The sequence below is a fragment of the Rhinatrema bivittatum genome, chromosome 1 (assembly GCF_901001135.1).
Source record: "Rhinatrema bivittatum chromosome 1, aRhiBiv1.1, whole genome shotgun sequence".
In the NCBI taxonomy this organism is placed as follows: domain Eukaryota; kingdom Metazoa; phylum Chordata; class Amphibia; order Gymnophiona; family Rhinatrematidae; genus Rhinatrema; species Rhinatrema bivittatum.
Genome location: NC_042615.1, coordinates 68,830,069 through 68,856,143, shown reverse-complemented (window position 1 = coordinate 68,856,143; position 26,075 = coordinate 68,830,069). Strand labels below are relative to the sequence as shown.

General features: G+C 43.0%; 1 protein-coding gene across 1 annotated transcript in view; it reads right to left on the bottom strand.

Moving 5' to 3' along the window:
- Positions 1-26,075, bottom strand: part of GRIA2 (glutamate ionotropic receptor AMPA type subunit 2) — a 293,056-nt gene that overhangs the window by 49,066 nt on the left and 217,915 nt on the right. Inside the window, 6 exon segments of the mRNA XM_029615842.1 lie at positions 5,625-5,823; positions 16,010-16,380; positions 17,959-18,165; positions 22,084-22,194; positions 23,457-23,561; positions 25,760-25,927. Coding sequence (XP_029471702.1) covers positions 5,625-5,823; positions 16,010-16,380; positions 17,959-18,165; positions 22,084-22,194; positions 23,457-23,561; positions 25,760-25,927 — 1,161 coding nt within the window.

Below are 26,075 nucleotides of genomic sequence, written 5' to 3'. Positions count from 1 at the left end.
GATTTAATTTAAAGGGTCGGGGGGGGGTTTTAGGGGGTTTTAGTGTGCCGGTTTTCCTGCCCTCCCCCTTCCCCCGATTTACGATTTTTTAACGATAAATCGGGGGAATTGGTATTGTATCGTGGCCCTAACGATTTTTGACGATTTAAAATATATCAGACGATATTTTAAATCGTCAAAAAACGATTCACATCCCTATTATAAACTAATCGGTCAACTTCTTACCTGGGACTTCCACCATTTGCATTCTAATTTATGTTTACCAAGTTCAAACTGATTAATCACTGAAGTAAACCATGCAGATGGATAACTGACCATGTTAGCACATAGTTAAATCAGATTACTTTCTCTATAGCCCTTTTAATGTCCTAAAAAACAATATTCAAAGAAATCATCTAAAGAAAAAACCTCCAAGTCCACTGGGATATTTAAAGCATCTAAAACCTTTCCTATGTAATGAATTGTTGAGTTGGCTGCAATAGCTCACCTTTAATTTACATATTTTCCTAATTTTCCCATTATTAAAAAGAAGTCAGACCAGGGAACAGGAGTATAAAAATTCCATCACTTATATTTTCTGAGATTCACCATTCAGTGTAAAGATCAGGTCCGCTATGTGTTCATCTTGATGTGTAGGTTCTTTAACCAGCTGTTCAGAGCCTACAATATTTATATTGTCTGAAAAGTGATGTGCTTGGCTAGAAGCGTGACACAATATGAATATTTAAATCTCCTAAAAGCAACAGTCTATCAACCTAATAAATGAAGGTTGACTGACGTGCCGCAAATGCCCGCACGTGCTAGCCCGCGCATGTGCGGGCTAGCACGTCGGTCAGAGAGGAGCGTCAGCTCTTAAAAAACATGGCAGCGAGGCGAAGTATCGGCGGCGGCGGCGGCACATCGGTCAGAGAGGAGCAGCGCCAGGAGGAAATGGAGCCGTGTGAGGGCTGTGGTGAGGCACGCACACGAGAGAGAGAGAGAGAGACCCGCGGCTCTGATGGACGGCGAGAGAGCACATCGGTCTGCGGCGCTGGGAGGAAATGGAGCCGTGTGAGGACTGCGGTGAGGCGCGCACATGAGAGAGAGAGAGAGAGAGACCCGCGGCTCTGACGGACGGCGAGAGAGCACGTCGGTCTGCGGCGCCGGGAGGAAATGGAGCCGTGTGAGGGCTTCGGTGATGCGCGCGTGCACAAGAGAGAGAGAGAGAGAGAGACCCGCAGCTCTGATGGACGTGCATGCAAGGGGAGTGCAAAGGGACAGAGGGTGGAGGGGGAAGAGGATAGTAAGAAGAAAGGGGAGGGCCAGAGGAGGAGAAGTGGGAGAATAAGGAAGAGAAGGGTGCTGGACAGGTGAGGAGCAGTGAGGGAAAGTGGAGTGTAATGGAAGAATGAGGGGAGAGGGGGGCTGCAGGGGCAGACCAGCGGGTGATAGAATGGGAAGGGGCTGCAGGAGAGGACCTGTGGAAGGAAGAACACTGGGAGAATGAGAGATGAGGAGAAGGGAAGGTGGGAGGGGGTTGGGGAGATGGGGCAGCAGGACAGTAAGAGGGGAGGGGAGCTGGAGGAGGGAGCATTGGGTGCAAAGGGAGAGAGGATGGAGGGGGAAGAGGATAGTAAGAGGAAAGGGGAGGGCCAGAGGAGGAGGAGTGGGAGAATAAGGAAGAGTGAGGAGCAGTGAGGGAAAGGGGAGTGTAATGGAAGAATGAGGGGAGAGGGGGGCTGCAGGGGGCAGACCAGCGGGGTGATAGAATGGAAAGGGGCTGCAGGAGAGGACCTGTGGAAGAAAGGAGGAACATTGGGAGGTGAGGAGGAGCAGTGGGAAAGTGAGAGGGGGAGGGGGTTGGGGAGACGGAACAGCAGAAGAGGAGAGGGGAGCTGGAGGAGGAAGCATTGGGTGCAAGGGGAGGGCAAAGGGAGAGAGGGTGGAGGGGGAAGAGTACACATCCTGACACCTCCACACACAACACTTGGCTGGCATTTGGAGCAAACATCTCGCCCGTTTTAACGGGCTTAACGGCTTGTCATACATAAATGAGACCTCTTCAATAGGGATGGGCATTTGAGAGAAATGAAATAGGTAATGAGAGGAAATTTCCTATTTCATTTCAGATTATTTTCAAAATGGAACAAGTTAAATTCCAATGAAATTGTGTCGGAATCTCATTTTGTTTTGAAAACCTTTTTTTTTTAAAAAAACATCGCCAGTCATGCCTAGCCTAGGCGCGAGGCCAGGGCCTCAACTAGGGATTAGGCCACAACCTAAATCAGGGGTCTTGACCTATGCCTGAGTGTGACTCCAGCACCTTGGCCTAGGCCTAGGCCCAAAGCCTCAGCCTTGCCTAGACATTGGCCACAACCCAATAATGGGCTGTGGCATACAACCAAGGATGATGCTGGGGTCTCAGCTTAGGCCCTGGTTCAATGCCAGAGCCTAGGCAAGGACCCGAACAAATTCTGAGGACCAGGAAATTTCCTGACGACTCCCCACCCCATACCTGGGAACTTTTGAGTTGTGGTCACCCAGAGATTGCTTTTGATTAGCAGATGGTGGAGGATAAGGAATGGAATAATATGTATCAGCTTTCTTTCTTCTACTCCCGTCCTCCACAGCTTTCTCTCTTTCACCCCCCCCCCCCCACTCCCACAGTTTCTCTCCTTCTTCCGCCCACCACCATCACCTGTTCCCCCTCCAGAGATAATCCTAGCATATTTCCCCTTCCTCTCTCTCTGACCCAAGCACTCTCTTTGCTCTCACCCCCTATAAGTCATAGGTCCATGACTTATGCATCCTTACTCTACCCTTGGCTGAGTGAGTCTCAAGTCTTGAGATCACAGTTGCAAACTAAGAGGCTGATGCAATATGCCGAAAGCACTCTTAATGAGCAGTTAGACATGGATAAAATAGGCGCTAATCAATCCCATAATGCAATAAGGGGATTAGCGCCTATTTAACATGCATCTAACGTGGAGTGAATGAGACAGCGCTCATCACATGCAAATGCATTTGAATGAGCCTATTATTCATTCACTCCCAATGCAAAAAGATAAATGTGTGTCTCAGATGCACATTTATCGCTCAGATATTAACGCCTGCCTGGAGCAGGCGTTAATAGCTGAGCGCATTGAAAAGAAGTACAGAAAAGCAGAAAAAAACTGCTTTTCTATACTTTTTTAAAGTAAAAAAAAAATGAATAAAATAACTCGACAGACCGCCGAGTTATGAAGACCGAGGCCAAATTTACCAGCATCAGTTTTCATAACTCGGAAGTCTGCCAGTAATGAAAATGGCCGCCGATAAACTCAGGGGCCGTTTTTATTACTGGCAGGCAGGCAGCCGCGGCAGGTCACGCTAGGGAGGAGGCACTACCCCGTAATTCAAATATTGCATGGCGCCCCCCCCCCCCTTTGGGGCACCATGCGCGAATTAAGAGAGCGGGCGCTGACTGTTCAGCGCCCGCTTTCTACGCAATTTTATTGCATCGGTCCCTGAGTTTTGCAGCCCCTCTCCAGTTTCTCCCCTCATGCTGCTTACAGTGCCTGCTCCAGAGTCACCTCACTTCTGTTCTCTGCAGGCTTACTGAGGAATGAGAGTGACTGAACAGAGAGGCCCTGAGATTTCTAGTATTTCCCCTGAGACCTTGCAACTGATGCAAATTCCCTGAGTCTCATGGTGAAATCCTGAGAGATCCCAAGAATGCCTACTCCCATATTTACCAAATTTGATCCCTCATCCTGGCCCCATCCTGATGCCATGGCCTGGCCTGGAGACTGGGTCCTGATGTCAGAGCCTCGGCCCGGACCAAGACTGGACACCAGGACCCAACCCAGAGGCTGGGTCCTGATGCCTGGGCTCTGAGGCTGGGGACAGACCCAGGCCTCAGAGCTCCTCTTCAGCACCTTTTTTCTTCAGCTCTTCTTTGCCGATGCCATCCATTGGGGTCATTCAACTGGAGTTAATGAATTCTAGTGTATCCTCCTCAGCAGATGGCATAAGTTGGTGAAGAAGAACCGAAGAAAAGAAACATTAAAGAGGAGCTCCGAGGCCTTTGCTCTGGGCCTGGGCCTAACCTTGAACCAAGGCCCAGATGTCATGACCCAGACTCTAGGCTGGACCCCTGCAGTGGACTTGGGTCCAGGTTGAGGATCCGGCATAGGGACTCAGCCTCCAGACCTGAGTCCAGGCCCTGAGCATCAGACCTCTCCTCTGGGCCAGGCCCCAGCATCAGACCTGGGTCTGGCCTGAGGTCCCGGTGTTAGCTCCCAGCTTCCAGGCCAGGCCACATTGTCGGGCCCGGGCCCTGAACTTGGTGAAGGTCCAGGCATAAGGTCCATGCCTCCAAGCTTGAGCTTTGCATAGGGCCTAGGCAGAGGATGCGGCAACCTGCTGTGGCCTGGTCCTGTGCAAGGCCCCGACTTTGGCCTGGGCCTTGTGTAGGCCTAGGCCGTAATAGGTCACTGTGACATAAACCTTGGCTTCATGGAAGGCCCTGGCTTGGACCGGAACAGTTCAAACAAATTTTCACAAGGTCAAAATACAAATATTTTCAGAAACGAAGAGATGGAACCCTCCTGTACTTTCCATTTCCAAGTTTCATTTGACCTCCTTTCCTGTTCACAACTAGCGACTCATCCCCTAGAAACACAGTTTTTATTTGTCTTCTAGATGCCTCTAACTAAAATATTATTTCTCCAGCTTAGAGAAGGAGGAAGTCCAGCCTGCCTCCCCTTTACTTGAATAGCTCCCATTGTATCCCATTTGAGAAAAAAAAAACAACATTTTTTTTTCTTTCCTCCCACGGAATATCATGAGACCCAGACTACCCTGCACTATTTTCTTTTACTCTATCCAATTCCATTGGAATACAAGCTAAAAAAAAAAAAAAAGGTTCATGGAAAATAATTTTAAAAGACCCATTTGCAAATGTTCTGGCCTCATTTAAAGAGAGAGTATCATGATCTCTGCAGAACATCATGCAGCATGTCTGTTGAAAAGGAGCATTTACAGTCCCTATCTACGGAATAAGTATCTCAGTACTGGATCCACATATCTCTCTTCCCCGTGACACTCCCCAATCCCCTTTTCCTCATCCCATAGCTGGTCATCCAGGCCCTCCTTACCCTTAAGACTATGCCAACTTGCAATTTTTCTCACTCTCATTTTTTTTAAACTCCCTATCCTTCTCTTACCCTCCCAATCTCCTCCCCCCCCCACCCCCCACCCCCCCTTTTTATCCACTACCTTCCCCATTTTTTTTTAATTCCTTCCCACCTTGGTTTATAGAAGGAAAATGACAAAGCAAGGTATAATTTTAGCAGAAGTATGAGGACACAAGGTAAGCATTTGCTTGACAGCCACCCTCTGGCAGTCCCTTTTTCTGTGCTTAATATGCTTCCTGCTTGGAAGGGAAGGGCCTGCCAGAAAAGATGGGAGCCCACAGGGGCAGGGACTGCAGTCTCTTTCGCACTATCCCTTGCATTGGGAGGAAACGTCAGAACTAAATTAATACAGGTCGTGCATTCTATCCTCATCGGTACACTGACATTTTAAAAATCATGCTGCTGAAAACATTACACTGTAATCATTTTACCAGCGCAGTAAAGTGCCATAATACTGGAAAATCTTACCCTAAAAAATTCTTTTGTAGAGCCAGAGTCCAGCGTTCCGTATGCAATTTCTGTTTGCTTAGAAAGATCCTCTGCACTTTCAATGGGGGACACCATCCGCTCCACCGTCAGGAAGGCAGCTAAGTTGGCCGTGTAGGATGAGATTATAATCAGGGTAAAGAACCACCACACACCTCCAACAATTCGCCCAGACAGGGATCTAATAACAAGTATGAAATGGATTGGTAAAATGAAATGAATGTCCTGATTAGGAAGGCGTTATCAGCTTAAACACTAATGGCATTTAGATCAGGGCATTACTTCAGGCGTCCTTGCCGCTTCTCTGCGCTCCAGTTAAACAAGCGATTGCAGTAATGCACACACAGTAATACATTTTCCATGGAAAACGGTGCTGTACTTTGATGGTTGATGGGTCTCTATGGATTCAGTTCATTTTCGAGAAGTGATAATGAAATGAAACTTTTCCATTTACAGTGCCCTCCCCCCACCCCCCCCCCTCTCCCGTTAATGCGTTCAGAAAGCAGCACTCCATGCTATTAGACTTGGACTCTGATGCATGGCCCATGAAGCAAACAGGGAGACAGGGGGAAAGGGGGCATGGCATAGCACAAGAAAGGAAAAGGGAAATAAATCTAACATGAAATGCAAACAAAAGTTGCTACTAAGTAATTTTTCCTAAGACAACTGGACAAATAATGGTACTATATTCCATGACACAATGATTCATAATTACAGAGCTCCTGGAGCACTCGGAATAGAAACTGTGCAGCACTGAACAGAGCATCAAGCTGCGGGCGAGGGAATTTTGCCAAACATAAGATTTTCTGAAGGACAAGTGTTTAATAAAGCAGGACAAGGAGCAAGAAATGACAGAACAAACACTGCAAGCAAAGGGATGATAAAAATTCCTTAAGAATTAAACAATAATCTGAAGCTTTAGCTGCAACAAACTGCAAAGGGCCTCATGCATTCTTCCTGCACAGACAAACCTTAAGAAAAAAAAAAAAAAGATTAAGATATAGTGTGCAACAGATGGATTCTAAAGGTTATTAGAAAAAAAAAATGATGACAGTGTCATGGATTTGACTTCAGTCGAGAGTAGCTCAATAATTAAAGGTTTATATTGAGGCATGAAGTGCACTTGGGCCAAAGTGTCAAAGATGTATGCAGGGGAAAGGCATTGCAGTCTAGCCTGCACCAGTGTAAAATAGTCCAGTACACACAGAAAACTATTTCCCAAGATGGGACTGCATGGGAGATGTGCTGACTAAGGTCGTTTCCCCAGCCCGCAACTCCCCACCTCTACAACCTGCAGTGCAATTCGATTTATCAAAGGATTGTTACTCGTATTCACCAGCAGAATGCTTTGATCCTTGCTCCTGATGTGAAACATAAAAAAGGTCCCAAAAGAACTTATCAGTGGCGCTAAGGTTGTTGGTTAAATAAAAAAATAAATATATACCAAGTTTAGTATCCATGGAGGGAGGTTCTACTATCTTAGGACATGAAGAAGGCTGGATACCACTTTGCTTGGTCTTTGGACTTGAAGGTGGTACATTAAAAGGATGTAAATAAATAAATAAATAAATACATAAATATAAGAGCAATCATGCAACAGCTTATGTTTGAAGATTGGTTATGAGATGATGAGCTGCTGGGTGGGGGAGTGCTACCTTGCAATTAGATTGATATATATACTGATGTAGGTGCACCTAGCCCCCATGGAACCCACTACCACTGACCTGTAATTAATTACTAGGGACATACTAAAGAATGTGTCCGAAACATAGCTATCTGAGCATGAGCTGATCAATGGCCCAAGAAAGGATAGATCAAACGCTAATTACCCACCACTCGGCCTGCCAATCAGCTCAGTGATATGCTGAAGCATAGTTCTGTGTAGCCAAATAAGACTTCTCACAATAATGGCAAAAAAAGAAATAAAAGACTGACTTTTCTGAAAACAAGGTTCCTGAATCAAAAGTCCTCAACATGGAAACCAATTATTATTATTTTTTTCTACTACAAACCTAAAGCAAGAACAGGTGGAAAAGTGCAAAACTGGTCTCACCAAACTGAGGGCAGTGAAATATGTTAAGGACTATGTCAGTGAGCAAATGAAAAAAATAAAGCAATTTGTTCTTGAGAGGGGGGCAAATTCTTGTTTAGATAAATGTTTGCTATTTACCATACCATCTTACCATTTAAAGACACTGGGAACTAATCAATATATAGAGAGAGAGTATGGGAGAAAAACCTCAATGAATCTGATCCTAAGTCTAAGTTAAGTGTTGGGCTTACTTTACTAAAGTTTCTGTCCTATTCTGTGTGTATGGTAAAGACTTTGATGAATCAAGCCCTTAATAAGAGTTCAGACCCAAACAATTCAAGTTGCTGATAAAGCAACCAAGTGTGTATGTATTGCTTAACCGGGTCCCAGGTTTGCAACGTGCATAGTTTTATTTATAGTGTGCTTTTTATAAACTAGCGCCAACCCTGAGTCTTTAAGAATATAACTCTGCATTGTTCTGAGCAAAGTGTCATTTTCTTCCTTACAAGATTCCTTAACTTCTAAAAACATATTGAGGAAAAAGTTACTTAATTTCTTGATTGCAAATGACAGGGAGGTGACGTACCAGGCAGTTCAGACCTGTGCTTACTTAAGGGTTATCTCTATTTTCTGGTTTTATTTGTTCTACACGCACTGTTTAATGGGATTTCTTTCCCCCGTGGACATCGAATGGTAAAAGTACTCTTAGGATCCAGTTCAGTTAGGATTGCTTTAGCTCGTACCGGTGAAAATATCTTAGGGTCTGCCCCACATAGAGAACTTGATCCTCACATGAGGCATTTCATACAAGCAGAGAGTCCAAATTAAGCAATCAGATTATCACCTTTAGGGCTTTATGGGGGCCCCCCTAGCGTACATGCACGGGTGCCATCTGTGTAACCGGCAGGGAGGCCATTACACAGCTCCCCCCTCTCTTTCCTGCCTGCCCATGGAACCTGAGGACTTCAATCCGGGTCTAGATTTAAGGCCCTTACGTCTCCTCCTCCTTTGGGCCACTTAAAGGTTCATTTTGAGCTATCTGCAGGCCACCTAAAGGCCCCATTCTCTGCTCTTTGGGCCAATTAAAAGCCCCAATTCGATTTGAAAAAATAGAAACAGAGAGAGAGAGAGAGAGGAGCCTGGCTGACCCTGCAATTATTTCTACTGGACATTTAGAAAAGGGAAAAGAGTGAGGGAGACACAGCAAACAAGGGAAGATAAGTGCTGTTGTGCTAGGGGATGGCCCAACTGACCAGTCCGGTGAGTATCTGCGAATCCCCAATTACCTCTTCAGGGCATATGTATAAGTGCATGCATCCCAATTAAGTATATATTTATATGCATATATATTATATACAGAGAGAGAAGGGGTATTCGAGAGAGGGCTGAGGCTTATTGCTTTGCAGTTGTTTCTTTGGTGGCTGGTTGTATTTCCTATTGTATGCCCCATCGGTCAGACCCCTCAGCTGTGGCTTGTCTTGCCCCAGCAAAATGCATGGCTAGGTCATTAAAGCACTTGATCCCTAGTGCTGGATGGTAAGGGACAGGAGTGCCCCAACCTTGTGGCTCGTTTGCCAGCTAGCTCTATTGAGCTAGAAACTAATGGGACTTCCGTGCAGACCCCTGAGCGCATTGTGACATGGAGCAGGGCAGGGAATCACCACCCAGCATGTCCTAAAAACTTCTCTTTCAACATCTGGTGCCAGGGGCTGTAGTGGAAGAGGATAGGGATGGTGTTCAGATACCCTGGGCAGGAGTTCCATGACAATCAGAGCTGCAACTCCACCTTGCAATGCTCCTGCTTCATCACCAGACCCTCACAGTGGGGAAATGATAGAATTCAAAGGTGACAATGAAATCTCAGAGTGCTCCATATCAGAAAGGATCCACTAGCCCTCCAAGTTAGAACCACACCCATCTGTTTTTTCACTTCCCTTCTCTGGCAGGGTCTTTGGATTCCTCTGGGAAGTCCTGTCTTTGCCACCTTTCTCCTCACTGGTGCTCGGTGGGATACTCAGAAGATACTACCCCCCATGAGTATTCTCTGCCAGGATATCCATGTCACTCTAAGGGGTGCTCCCTTGGTCCCAGTCCTCTGGATTACTTCCTGAGACAGCATGGGCATGCTTACTCCACTATCAGACATTCTTCCCATGATTATTCCCCATAGAGAGACCTATTTCCATCCCTATTATGACAATTTTCCTATGAGGCTCTCCCCTTACAATTTTCCTGGGCATTCACATGCTGAGCATGGGTACCACCCCGGATGCTGTGCCTCATCCTACCGACATATAACACTTTCCTGACTTGAATCACACTGCTGTACAGGTATTCTTGGCCACTACTGTTCCTCACACAGATATCCAGGCCTACAACCCAGTTGAGGACCAAGCTCCAGGTCACAAGCCTATCTTATCTGAGATACCAGCTGCAGTCAACGCTGTTCCTCTCCTTTCACATGGTAAGCCCACTGGTGTTGTGGTCCCTCTTCCAATACCAGCACAAGTTGATCATAAAGACAAGGGCAAGCACAGAGGCCACAAACACTCTTCATGTTCTACTTCTACCTGCATCGCCCATACTTCTTCTTCCAGTTCTGGTAGCTCTAGGTCCTCATCATAGGGAGGTGACCAGGGCACCCCAAATGCATCTGGGTCTTCGGTGAGTACTACTGTTAAGCCTAAACTATGGCAGTCTGTTCTGAGGGCTTTATGGCATCACATCAAGCACCACCATTATATTGACATATTTAGACTACTGGAGGGGTATAAGAGACGGGGTAGAATCAAAGGGTGAGGAAATGGAAAATAGAAGCCAGCAAACTCCACAAAGAGAAACTGACACATTGAGCGAAAGAGGGTCAACCAAAGAGATACTATGGACAGGGAAATCTACTTTTTCTTGATTTGTATTTTATTCATGTTTTTTGGAATCGTTGCATGGATCCTAATTTTAAAGCTTAAGTAAACTTTTATTATTTGAATATCAGCTTTGGACTGAGCCTTTTATTTAAGTGTGCCCTTTAAGATCATCAGACACCTCACTGGGAGTATTGAGCTATGTGTGAGAGTGACTGTGCAGCTTGGTTACTCCACCACAGCACCAAGGGCCCAGGAGCTCAGACCCGGGCCCCAGGGCTGAAATTTGGTATTTGAGATTGAAATAGCTCTGGGAAAATAAAGACAGCACTGGGATTCTGCTATAGCCCTGCATCAGATAGTCTCCACGAGAGAGGGGGTTACAAACTGATACAGCTCTGGCACATGTTGCTAAGTGTGGTTTATTTTGAATTTGAGACCTCACTGTTTCGAGCAGCTTTCTCCCTGGCTTCTTTGGGGCCATACGGGTCAGAGAATTCAGGGAAGTATGACGCAAGACATCTGTACTAACAGGGTGTTGTCTTTGACAACACAATAATCGACAACAGGATGGTCAGATAAAGAAATACATATGCTGCTTTGAAGTGCTGAAAAGCGGACAATAACTGAAATAAATAAATAAAATATGGTGATGTAAGATAGAGTCTGTCTGGGGGCAGGTCAACACCCTATTAGCAGGGCCCAGTGTAGTGATGTGCCTGGTATAGATTGTGCATGCTTACATGGCCATTCCCCTACTGGGTGATAAATTATTCCTAGGACACCAGAACACATCACCACTGAACTGTTTTCAAGAGGGTACTTGATTCTGCCCATCTCCAGAGTGGGTGTTATGGTACTCACTCATTTCACATTGGCATTGCATCTTGTACAGATATTACTAGCTTCCCCAGGGCTGCCACAAAGTGGATAGGCCACTGGTGCTCCACAGTATACACATCTTCCATTAGACATGGTGATAGCTACCTCATGCTCACCCAGGGTTAGTGTTATTTCAGCATATAACATTGTATGTTTCAGTGCATAAACCTCATACATCTCCTCCCTGAAGATGCGTCCGGTGACTGATCACTCTGTACAGTCAGGCACTCTTTCATAGCCCATGCACAGCAGTGGGCCATTCATGGAAGCTCTGAACATAACCTAGTGTATCTGCCAAAAGGTATCAGGTTTGGTGGAGTGAATATAGAGGAATGCAATGGAGCCAACTTTTACACCTCCTGTGATTAGAAGGCCTGCCCTAAGCTCCTCATCACCTATTTGGGAGGTAACAATCTTGCAAAAATATAGGGCCTCATGCTGATAAATTCCATAAGGGATGACCTTAAATTGCTATCCTTCTGCTGAATGGCAGGTTTGATATTATTCCTCGTCACCGGATGGCCAGGAGTAGCTAGTGGTGGAGGTACTGGATGAAAGTGAATAGGCAAGTTGGCAAGGTCATACACCACTTGGGGGGATTTGCACCTTAATCACTAATGGGCAAATGTGCATTGTCCGGATCTTTTCAGCCTGGGGTACACCCCTTGGATAATATGTATGGTCCATGACCTATTCCTGCAGGAGCTGCAGAGACTAATCTGCTTTGTTGATGGCTAAGCTGCAGCCTTTTATATGGGGATTCCCCCCCCCCCCCCCCTTACACATTTCTGATCCCACACTGGGTGGGCTCTTAATGATGGAATGTTTGAACATTGCATTGAGGGAGGGGAAATTTGTTTAGGGGAGGGGACAGAATGCTAAATGAAGTCATGATTAGGGTCATGACCTTTGCAAAAAGAACTACGACCCAGAAGGCATGACAGGGGTCGGACCAGGAGAACTCCCAGGAGGTTGCTTACCCACAATGGGAAGGGAGGCCGACAGCCTTGCTGAGAGGTGATCTACCCAGTTAAGCACCCCTGCCCAATGATATTGTCGATTTGACAAAGCATGACAGATCAGAGGTGGGATCTTGGGTAACCGGCAAGAAGAGGTCACAAAAAGACCCGATGACACCTACTAGAGTGTATGATAGGTATAGCCAGGCTCAAGTACCCAAATTAGATTTCCTTGTCAGATATCTAATAAACAGCTGTGGGCATTAACATCCAAGGAATGATTTATGACTCATTTGTATGTTATGTGTATGCTGAGAGAAGGACAGCTGAGCGGGATGTCATACCTTCCTCAATTACAGATAAAGTCTACTCAGTGACAGATACCTGATTGGTCTGAACCTTTACTCAGCACTGTTCTACAGACTTTATTTTCAGTAAGATTATATTAGTGTTGTATAAGATGATGAAATATATCTTCTCTCCTCTCTAATGTTGTGTCCATACAAAAATAGTCCTAAAGGCTTAATCAAATTCATTTGAGCTAGCAAGTATCCATGGCATAAAAAGGATCTATTTACCACAAAAGGCAATAATAAATAATCAGATTGTCCAGTTTTGCATTTTTGCACACAAATCCCATCTCTGCATTAGATACATGCTGACCCTGAAAGATTTATTGATCTCCTGTATAAGCAGGCAATTTTTGACTATTTTAGGAAAAAAAAATACTACATTCATACGAATACAAATAGAATAAAATATCTTCAAATATGCTTTGACAATGTCTGTTTAAAAAAATATTTTGCAATTATGTGTTTGACTGGGAGATTTTATAAAATACCAAATTAAAATTGCCTTAATCTGTATTTACTATTTATGTTCAAACACATTTCTTGGTTATATGGGGAAATAAAACAGTCATAGGAGTAGACAGCCTTTTTTTCCAGATAGATTCCTATAACTAGTTAGCTGTCCTAAGCTAAATGCATTTAACAAGAAAGGGGTAAAATACTCTCGATAAAATGCCTGCTATCAAGGGGATTATTGCTTAGAAAATGCTGTAAGAAAAATTAAGTATAGAGAACATGATTTTTAATGTTTCTTTCAATGACTGTGCCTGCTGTGAAACTGTAACAGCCCTCCCTTGGCAGAATTGATCAGCTGAGCTGAACAATCCACTTTCTAAAGATCTTTAATGAAAAAGGTCTAAATAAATGCAGCCTTCAGCTACCTTGTAATCTTAGGGATAATACACAAATCATTAAGGCACCCAATATATGTCCAGTAACATTCCTCAGTAGTTAGAAAAAATACTGCACGAATCAGCATTATGTTGGTCAGAATGAATCTCTCTCTTTGTGTATGTATATATATATATATATATATATATATATATATATATATATATATATATATATATAAATACATACATACATATATATATAATGAAAGCAAGGGAAATACAGAAAGAAGTATTCTTTATCTTGGCTACAAACATTTTATAAGATAGGCATGATATCATAATGTATAGAGGTCAATATGTTTACAAGAAATAGTTTCATGTCATGTTTTTTGTAGACATAAAGGCCTATAGCATCAAGTAGACCTTTGCTGAACAGAATTCATTGTGTTTTGTAAAACAAAATGAAATTTATGGAGTGTCTTGAAAGTGGGATTTAGGAAAGTATGCCATTTCATGGCTCATGTTACATAATGGCTTAGGAGATACCTTCTTTTCCCTTCTCCATCCATTTCTATCTTTTAGGTTTGTAGAAGAATTGATTGCATGATTATAGCTGGAATTGGTTTTGAATTTCATTCAATATTAATAGCTGTGATTTGACAGAAATATTATAGCCATATAATACTTGTACATTCCACTGAGCTGACCTCCTTTCTCCTAAAGTTACTGAGCATTCTAAAACACAAGTTTCTCAATGCTCAAAATGATAATGGGATAATAATGCATAAATAACAAAAAGGGAATGTAGCATATAATTATAATTTGCAGTATAAAATTATATCTGCTCATATTAATATGATCTCCCCTTTACTTTTCAAAGCAGTATAGTTAAACATTTAAAGGACCATATTAAGCGTGTTTTCTGGTTCAGTTGGGCACTTAGCTGGACAAATGCTGAAATTTAAAACTCCCGCCGGTCTGATCTCCCCTGACATAATGGTATGGCTGTTTATCTGGCTACAAAGTTATTTGTCTCTGTCAGGGACAGTCCAAGAGCATTGCAGGGTGGAGCGCCATTATCCTTGTAAGTCAGCCAGATAACCCCTGTTTTCACTATTATCCAACTAAGGTAGCTGGATAACTTCAGGTCAGCAAAAGAGTTATCCTAAAGTTAGCCAGATAAAGCTATCCAGCTAACTTGAAGATAGCTGGGTATATTCAGTGGCGTGCCCATGTTACCAAATATCCCTACTATAAATGTATCTGGCTAACTTTCCTAGCTGGCCAGTGAGCCTCTTAGAATCAATGAGGTTTCCTTGCCTTTAGAAGCATACAAGAATAAAAACTGTGTATTGTAACCCTTGTTTAACTATATGTCCTCTTCTAAAATAGAAGAAAATATATAGGACTAGGTTTATTAACCTTCTTTTTCTCCTCATAGATAGAGAATAGAAGAAAAGCCTTAGTGAAACAGGCCATTAATCATGGTTACCCAGATTCTAAATAATGGTATCTCCCTATTGTTAATTGCCCTTCCTAACTCACTGTATTTCTTTAAATATCTGAAATATCCATATTACAGGATATCCTTCTAAACTTGTCCTTATACAGTCACGAGGCTCTTTCTTTCGGTGACGTGTTCCAACGGGTGTCTATGGGAAAATGCTTAAGTCATTTTTCCTTTACAATAAATTGACGTTACCCTTAGCTGAGGAAATGCAATCATTTATGTACTGGGAAAGGAGGGAGACAGAATTATAGTTGTGCTTGTGATACTTTCATTTTAAAAATATTTTTGTCCTATAGCACTCTTCTCTGTCTTTTACCATAATAAAGCCAGAGAAAAACCAGTATAATTGCTGCATACATTTTCAGTGAATTGGACTCTTAGTTCCCACTCAGACTCATGCCTTTTTGACTCCTGCAATGTATTATCTATTGACTGCATGCCTTGCAAGAGTATTTTCTTTTAACAACTTGACACATGCAGTGACTGCAAGAAAAGACATTTAAATGGGTGGAATGGAATGCAAAGTGTTTTTGCAGGGACAGTTCTGCTCCTGGAGCTCAACAGCAGTGTGTTACCTTTTTTTTCCCATTACAGTTGACGTAAACCAGATGGACGCTGACTGTACAATGGGAATATGCAGCAAAAACACGGTACCCCTCCAAGAAGGCATGAAATGACAAGAACCTTATGCATTTTACAGCCTCAACATGGTGTATATACTTTCACTGTGGTAATGTATGATCGACATTAGGCGAGTATCGATCAAATATTTCACCACCCTACCTCTTTCCTGAAATTGATTTCTTTTTATGGTGAATACAACAGTTTGGGGGAATGGGGAACATCTGCATCTGGATTCTTCTTGAATGTGAACATATATGCACCATGACATCCACCTGAGACCAAAAATGCACAAAGCTGAAACGGGCGAGTAACCAACCTTGGCGAAATATCGCATCCTTGCTGCATAAAGGCACCAAGGGAAAACCAGAGACTATTAAATATCCCAAATTCATTAGTTGATTCGTTACTTTGCGTTTCTCTTCCGTCTTCAAACTCCTCAGTGTGCCATTCGTATGGACTAAATCTGCTGACCAGGAATAAAACTACACTGACCCCAATGTAAGCAAAGACTATGCACATCCAGATCTCATAAGCTAAGGGATCAAGAAACGAGAACACTCCTGGCTTGGACTTCTGAGGCTTCTTGATCATGATAGATATCCCAAGACTCATAAAGGGCTTTGAGAAGTCAATCACCTCTTCTCTCACCAATGTTATAGTTAATGGAGCGATAGCAATATCGGCTTTCTGCAAGGGAAAGAAAGCAAAGTGATAAAACCTGAGAATAGCACTTAGCAAAACCACATCCAACAAGGCATTGATCTGTGCAGTCGGGGTAAACAAGCATCAGGGTAACTTGCTTGTTGCGATGGTTACTACCCTTAACCATTAAGCCTTACAATTCACCTTTGATGCAACTCCAACATTACTCTCTGCATCAATGGCAGGGGGTGGCAGGAAATTTGAATCAAACAATTACCAACAAGGGCCCTGAACTTGGTGGTCGGTGAAACAGATAAGTATGGGAAAATAAGTGTGGGAGCTTGCTGGGCAGATTAGATGGGCCATTTGGTCTTTTTCTGCCGTCATTTCTATGTATGTATCTATGTAAGAGTTTTTGTGAATCACAAATTAGGAATGGCGCTATTAATTGGTACTGTATTGCAATCTATATTGCAATACAGTACCAATTAATTGTGTTGCAAAGATAAATTTATATAAAATTGTTAGCCAGTCTGTCTTCCTGATATCTGAGGTGTCATCAAGTTACTGCAAATACAGATATTCTAAATTGGTTTTAAAAAAAAAGCCCTAAAGTACACAGACATCAAATAAGACATTAAGGATCAATTTTCACTATGCTGCCTAGCAGCAAGTATGCTGGCAGTTTTGTGCCCTCGTAGTTAATTTTCAAAAGGAAAGTACCTGGGTAGCTTTTCCTTGAAAACGTACTTAAACTTATGTCAGTAAAAAAGTTCCTGTGTATTTATTTTTCACCCGATGGGTTAGGTAGAAGAAACTACATGCATATTTTGGAAAATTAAATTATATATGTGTAGTTTATGTACCCAACCTAAACTGATGGGAATGTCTCCTTTTTATGAAAAACATGCAGGCTTCTTACTACTACATGGGGCAAAATTGTCAAACAGCCAGATCTACCTGTGGACTCCCAAAGTTATATGGGTAGATCCTTTGAAAATTGACTTTCATAGACATCAAAATTTCATCTTTTTCTTTTTAATTGAAAAATGAAATTGTATGTCTCTAAACAATATAGTTTTTAGATTTGTTTTAATTTCATGGTTTATAAGTGATGAAAGACATTGTTCTTATTGTCAGAGTGGCACAATCTGAAAACCACCTCGAACATTATAAGTGTGGGCAATAAAGTCTTCTAAATAAATTAATATGATATTGTAATCTCGGTTTCTCTTCATCATCTTAAATGTTCCAGAATCTTTAAGAGACATCATATTGACAAGAGAATGGAGGTGTCAGATCAGGATATATAATAGACTGAAAGGTACTGACTTTTTTACATCCTTACTACATCATTTATATCAAACCATTTTTAGATAAAAGTATGCCTCAATCACACAACTGTCTTTATATATAAGAAAGCATATCCTCGAGGAAAAAAGGTAGAACAGCTTAAGCCTTTCCCCTTGCCTACTTTGCATATTTTCTTCCACACTGATCTTTAATCATCAGTATTCTCCCTGTGGATGTCAGCTCTGCCTCTGTTTCCATTGAATCAAATGTCTATTACTACAAGGTCTTTTCAAGCCTGGTTATTTGTTAAATGTAAAGAAGTGCACTTACCCCATACACTAGTTCTCCAACCATTCCATTCCAAATTTTTGTGTCTGCATCCCTGGCTCCATACTTGCCATCACCAACAATTGTCAGCTTGTATTTAAATCCACAGTGTTTGGCTATTTCAGTAGCTAAATCTACACAGTACCCTTCGTAACGTTCATTCCCTTCCAGCTGATCTGCATTTTTCTTCGGCATAACATAAGGGGATTCCTATAAGTAAAGATTGCACTTTTGTGAGTTGACAACAAGTAATTATATTATGTATTTATAGTAGTCTAAAGTAGATCAGTACATTAGTAATTGTCCTTTATTGATATAGGTTGAATGCCCAGTGAATGAGTTATGAAGTTTCACTACCCCAGATGTCACATTTGTTCATCACTAAAATGATATACAATTTGAAAAAGCTCAATAAAATTCAAAGTGTATGCTTGGAAGAAGATCAGGAAAGGAATATACTGCTAACCACCAAAGCAGGATGGAAATTTTAGACAGAATGAAAATAGGGTGCATGCACCAGCACCTGCACTAAAATCCATGGAGTTGCATCAGAAATATATGGCACATTCAGTTTTTGCCATGGGTTTATGCCAGAGGTGGCCAACTGGCATCTCGTGAGCTGCATGCAGCTCTTTGCAGGGTTAAATGCAACTCTGGGACCTGAACCTGGGACTAAACTTACCATGCATAAGCTAACAGGTGAATTTTCAAGAGTTATGCATGTAAATATAACATACTATTGTAGCAATTTTCAAAAGCATTTACCCGCATTAAGTGCCCTTAACACTGGCTAAACCTATTCAATGGCATATATTGTAGCAATTTTCATAAGCCCATTTACATGGGTAAAGTGCATTTACAAGTGTAAAACCCAGTTTTAAGCATGTAAACAGAACACTTTTGAAAATCAGGCCCTAAGACTTTAACAAGTTTAATTCAATAGGTATAAAGAAGAAGGCAAGTGAGGAGAGTCTGCATTTTGTCACATCAAGGAATCAGCTGCATCTCCTGTGGAGGAGTAGCCTAGTGGTTAGAGCAGTGGGCTACGAATTACGGAGAACAGCCTTCAAATCCCACTGCCACTCTTTGTGACCTTGATGTTACCCAGGTAGAGAGTCCATCAAGCTAGGTTGAGAGAACATTGCCCAAATCTCATCTTGGAGTGAGTTTCCTCTCTCCGTCGGTCCTCAGATCTTCACAAGAAACCACTGTTCTGTTCGTACGTCTCGCATTGAATGTCAAAGTGGCCCCTAATCCCCTACACCAATACCTAACCCTCACCTCGAGTTACTAGGTGGGCCTACTATAGGGATACAAATACCTATCTAGGGAGCAGACAGTATGGCTAGACTCACTCTCTCTCTCTCCTCTCAAACAGGCCTTTCAGGCAATAAAACCTTACCTCCCTAACTCCTCCAAATTTCCATCGCACAATAAAATATGGTGCTATTGCATGCGATAAGCCCTTAACACATGCGAAAACACCTTAGCACATTTTGATAAATGACCCCCTTAGGTTGTAAGCCCTCTGGGGACAGGGAAATACCTGCAGTACCTGAATGAGATCCGCTTTGAAGGGCCAAAAAGCAGAATATTAAAAATTCTAAATCTGTTTCAGAAAAAAAGTTTAGTGAGTGTACTGGGCGATACGCGCATACATGGGTGTCTTTTAAAATCCGCCAGCGCACACCAGCCCGACCTCGGCTTTCACGCGCCGAAGGATAGGGAAGAAAAGAAAGAGCTGAGGGAAAGAGAGAAGAAAAATTGGGGAAACAGGACAGATGGCATGGAGATGGGGAGAAAAGAGCTGGGGCTTGAGCTGGACATGAGGCACTGCTCCAAACTTCCTCTTTTCTGCTCCCGAGCGCTGCAGTGAGATGGGAAACACTTCTACCGCCTCTCCTGACACTGGCTCTGCCTCTCTAGGTGGAGGCAGCCAGCAGACCGTGCGCTGCTGCCTCAATACTGGCTGAGTACATCCCACTGCTTTCCTTTGCTGCTGGCTCCTTCATTCTTAGCTTCAGCACTCACTCAGTCATATGCCAGATGTCAATGGATCTGCAATTGGCTCCTTTTCTACTAGAGAGTTCTGAACAAGGATTGGTTCTTTCACTAACGGGGAAGGAGCTTACCCCCAATTCAGTACTGAATTCTGAGCAGAGATTGGTCTAGTAGTCACCCTGAAGAGAAATGAATAAATGCCCATTGAGTGCCAGGAGCTGTTCTGCTGGGCTTCAGGGGCACTTTTGGGAGTTTGCTGTTGGCGTTGAGTGGTGAGGATTTGGCCAACCACTTTTCTTTATATAGTTGTTGGGGGGGATAGGATTGGAGCACCGAGGATCCACTACTTTATTTAGCAGGTGGAAGAGAGGGGAAATCAGGTACTGTTGGCCTGCTTTTTCTGTACGTACATTATTTAGATAACTTTAGAAAGGCTATTTGGCCGACCAGAATTAATTAGCACTAGCTAAACAAAAGCATCATCTCTTTTTATCCAGGTAAATTTTGTATGGGCAATGATTTGCTCAGATAAAATTTAGCTGGTGAATGTCCGGGGTGGGGTGAGGGGATTTCAAAGACCTGGGGTTTGTCTGGTTAACTCCAAAAAATTAGCCAAACAAACCCTTTAATATCGACATCATAGGGCCCAAATCAAATCTTTTTATAGAGCAGACATTCTTATTCTGCCATACAGATATTATTCTCCATAAATGCTTGAATCAGCTAATGTAACACACTTACAAGTCTTCTGTGACCCATTATTGAGAACTGACCCAAAGGCATATAACTACTACTACTATGGACCAGTATTAACCTAAAATTGGGTACAGAAAAAACAATGACAAACATGTAGCAGCAGCTGTACTTTACCCTCCAAAGATTTTCCTAAATGATTTGCAGATTTCATAGGTTCATATGAATCACAACATCAAGGAATATAATTCATTCTATAAAAACATATCATGCGATTCATGGCATGAATTATCAACATTTTGAAAACAATACCCATATGAGAGAAAACTACTACAGGTTTCACCTCATTGGTAGATTTTTCATCAATTTGAGGAATATTTTGCTGCAACTGTGTCATTTTTCTTTGGAAATACTGAAGTGAATATTCAAAAGCCATTTAGCCAGATAAAAAAGGAACAGTCTGGGGCCATTCAGAGGAAGGGTTTATTTATCCGGCTAACTTTGCCAAATTGCAGATATATTTGGCTAAGAATAGCTGCTTCAGAACAGGTCTAATATTATCGGGCCTTGAGTGGGCCACAGAGCATATCTTTATAAGAAATCTGGCTACTAGTAACGCTGTCAGCACCTTAAAAAAAAAAAAGTGAAGTAACAGGGCCAGCAGCCCGATCCACCTCCCCTCGCAAAAATATGACTCACGCGGCTCTGTCAGGCTGCACCCGCCCCCAACCTCTCATAATGTGTCCGGCCCCCTGCACCATTTATTAGCAAGTATCAAGATCGGGCTCACTTCCTCCCCACCCACAATGGTGAAATGTTGTCCTTCCCCCCGAACCTATCCACCTCCCCCTAATACCTGAAATTTCCCTGCCGGGAGTGAGGGACTCACTTCCCCGTTCCTGGTGCCTCCAGCACTGCTCTGATAGAGGATATCCGGCTAAGTAGCAAGTTATCCAGCCACACAAGGCCGGATAACTTAAAAACCTACCCGGCTAATTGAAATTAAGCTGGCTAGGTTTTTATGTTATCCGGCTACATGTTGGCAAGTATATTCAGTGGGATGCTTATACCACTATATATGGGACAAGATATCTGGCTAACTTTAGCTGGATAACTTGTCCACTAAATGGACTACTGAATATTGGCCTCACAAAAATCATTAATTTATTCACGGAACAGTTTTTTGAGGATTTGCAGATCCTTATTGGTTGCAAACCCTGATGGGATCACAAAGGCAAGAAAGAAAAAAAAACTTCTTGTTTCTCTTCTGTTACCAGTATACTAATAGTACAATACATATCATAAATAGGAAAAATACAGGCTGTATTTTGTGGCCTGGCAAAGGTTGCAGCAAAACAAAGACGTAATAATCTTCATAACTGTGATTCAGACTGAAAAAACCCTTTCCGGTCCCAACAAAATGTGGTTAATTACCAAAATAGTGGTGACAATGACAGTCTTGTTCTCCAGACCCATGGAGTCATTTCCAGAAAGGACATCAGTAACAGTCACAACCATTTTGTCCACTTCACTCCAATATCCAATCTGAAAAAAGACAAAATAGATCCTGTGCATTTATTGCAATGGGTTTGCACTCTTGAAAGCCTCAAAATGAGGAAAATGAAGGGTACCACGAAGTATTGATAGGGTGCCTTTGTACTTTGTAGAGTCATCTGAGGAAGCTAACTAGTGCTATTAGATGTATGGCTCTTTGTCTGGGGGGAGGCCAAGCGAACCAAGCTCCACCCTCTCTACCAATCTGCCCCCCTCCCCCACCAATTTCTCTCCCCCATGCCCACACATCCCCTCCCTCCCTCCCCTCTCTCTCTCTCTTCCCCTGCCCCACCACCTTGTTGTCTTCCCACTCCCTCCCTTTCTTTCTCTACATCCCAGCCCTCTCTCTTCCCCACCCCCTCCCTGCCCACCCAATATTGTCTCTCTCTTCCTTTTTTCCCTCTCCCATGCTGATCATTGGTAGGAGGAGAAACTGGTGGCACCTATGCTGGTGTCCTCCCACACTTCTGCCGTCTAGCTCGATTGCTGCTTTGAACTGCGTGGCTGTACAATGTCCATGCAGCTCAAGGCATCTTTCAGGCTCACAGCTGCCGAGGTGGAGGACATGGCCAATATACCTCTGCTCTCTTCCTCTTGCCACCAAATAACTTCTGTCTGCCCGGACCCGGCGCCAGTTCCCCAAAAGTGGCTCTGTGGGAAGGGCCAGATTTTGGTTAGGCCATGGCACCTGTGGCTCACCCAATTCCATGCCTATGGCTTAGATGCACAATGCCATAAACATATATCATTTCCATCACCAAATTCATCCCATTTTAAACTGTAACATTTTCAATTTAAAACTAAAATCATAGTCATTGGCATTATCCTTCACATGGATGGTACCTTTATTTTCTCTGTTCTCACCACATTATTATGAATGTTATGGACAAAAATCTCAAGGCAAAGAGAGAATCCATCAGTGGAACACTCTTTCAGCTTATTGTGCAGCCATATTGTGTGCGTTATGCAAGAAGAGGTGGCTGTTCCATTTGGCATAAAGGAACCATGCTTTACATGCCATCTGTACAGGCTGAGAGATGCACAGTATGTCAAGTGTTTTGTAATTATATGAAACAGTGGCATGAGTGGGAGTAAAAGATGTGCTAGTGAACAAGAACAGCGGCAGTTGGCAGTAATTTATGTGATTCAGCTACACAGCCCACATTCTCTTAAAAAAATGTGTTCTCTCAAAGCTTTGACAGCTATAATGACATAACTTAAGAAGTACTGAGGACAATTAAAGTTAAAATTACCTTTCGGGGACCATTGCTTTTGAGTTCCATGATGTTTATTGTATAGTTAATTCTTTTTCCATTCTGGTCAAACTTGATATTCCCTGATAAGCCTTCCACCTGAACCTGTGTGCAGAAAGAGGTCAAACAATAATGTAATAATAATCAAATCTGATCATCAAAATCCATTTTAATTAGAGGCAGCCTGATGCATCAGTAATTAACAATCTGCTCTAGTAGGCTGGACTACCCTTCCCAAGTCAGACTCTTGTTGGCATGAGCGGAGAGTGTCACTGAAGCCTCATTAACAGCCCATTGACATAGATAGCACAGTACTGTTAACATACAGGTGGAACCTTAGCCTGGTCATTGTTCACAGTCTCTCTAGCCCACCACCTTAAACCAAGGTCCAGACACTAAATTAAAAAATATAAAATGATGAGTAGAAATAAAAGACCTAACGTTACATCTGGCAAAGAATCCAGATGATTATTTCATGATGTCATAGCTTCAAGATATAATCCTGCAATCCCGGAGATACAGACATCAAGTTAAGGTCACCTAAGTTCATCTTCAGCTGAATTGCTGACACACAGTTGCCTGATCTTTTTTTTTCTCTCTATCCAAAATTATTTATAGCTTATTTTATGTCTTTGTTTAAAGACTACTTCCAATGTGTGACTATATGAGCAAAATATCGCTCCTACCAGTGGTCAGTCAAAGACAGGTACTGGAAGAAACTTCATCTTTCTGTTTTCTTTCATTACTTATCTTGACTGTGGGAGATAAATGAGATAACAATGAAGGCCACGTACAATGAGGTGAATTTGAAAAGTCCGGCAAATGGCAAAATCGGGAGATACACGCACAAGTCGAGCTTGCACGCCCCCCCCAAATTTTAAAAGAGGCCCATATCTCCCACTGTACGCACATCTCAAAAGTTTTCAAAAACAGGTGGGAAGTGGCAGTGATCTGGGCGGGACATGGACATTTCAGGGCATGGCCAAAAGATGTGTGCATAAATACTTACACGCCTGGGCACATACCCAGATCCCCCTGCTGCGTAAGTTTATTTCACAATGGAGGAAGTGTACATTTAAAAATATAAAGAAAGAGCCATTTCTCTGGGGTTGCTGGAGGGCATGCAGACTACCTTGTTTTAACTGGGTGAATTGGTAGACGAACTGGTGAAACTGGCAATGGCATGGAAAAATGCCCCTTTTCAAATTTCACAATTTATGCAGTAGAAGCGGGATTTACATGCATGTGCACACGGTCAGGCTATTTTATAACACGAGCGCATATAGGGCCGGATTTTAAAAGGGTTACGCGCGCCAGGCCTATTTTAAAAAGGCCCAGCAATGCGCGTAAAGCCCGGAATGCAGGTAAGTCCTGGGGCTTGCAAAAAGGGGCGGGGAGGGGCGGTCCGGGAGCAGGGTCAGGTTCCTGGCACAGCGGCCATATTTGCTGCTGTGCTGGGGATTGTGCGCCAGCAGTCAGCCAGCGCACGCAACTTACTTTAGCCCCAGGGCTGGAGTAAGTTTCAAAATAAAAAAAAGAAGTAATCAAAGGTAGGGGGGAAAGGGCGGGGGAGGTAGGGGAAGGGACGGGAAGGGAAAGTGGGGTGGTGGGTTAGGAAAGTTCCCTCCTTGGAGGGAAAGGGGGAAGGCAGTGCGGCTCGGAGCAGGCTCGGCATGCGCAAGGTGTACAATTGTGCACCCCCTTGCGTGCGCTGACCCCGTATTTTATAACATGCGTGTGCCTGCGCGCACATGTTATAAACTCGGGCATACATGTGTGCGCGCCGGGTAGCATGCGCATATGTACGCCCGCACACGCTTTTAAAATCTACCCCGTAAAAGCTTGCAAGTTACAAAATGGCCATATATTTGGGCACACAAAGACACACACGTGCCAAAGTGCTCCTGGGGCACCGTTTTGAAAATTACTGTCCTTGTCTCTCATTTAAGAGCAAGAAGGGAAACAGAGAGAACTTGCAAAGGAAGAGCAACAAAAAAAAACATTATTACCAACAAAGCACTTTAAAAATAAATGATTGTACATGGAAATGCTTATTTTTCCTGTATGGAATGCAGTGATAAACTGAGAGAAAAAGAATCTTTTATACCGTGGTGTCACATATTTTGCTCTGTGATTGTAGGATGCTTCATCTATTTTTTTGAACTTTGCCTTGAATAAAAAACAACTGAAGGCCAATGGGGGTAAGCTAATAAATACTGCCTTGTACAAAGATTCCGTGTATATTGCACTTAAATTCTTGTTATCGTGATCATCCCAGCACAATACTTTTATTGAGAGCCTACCTGCTTTAATGCTCTTTCTATTTCTACACCATGACCCCAGGGCACCGCAGGGTTTGCAAGACAATCACCAGCATTTCCTCTCCGAGAAATCTCAATTCTCTGCTTACGTAGATTACGGAAGGCTTCAGTCATCACTTGGACAGCATCGTAGGTGAGAGCAGAGGTGTACTGAAAAATACAAAATATTCTATTAGAAACAAAAATTTTCCAAGCAGAACTAATCGACCCTACTTTCCAGAACGTGCATTTGGGAGGATAATCGAAAAAAGCACCCCTGTCAGGATCCCGTTGGATCCCCTGACATATCCTACAAATG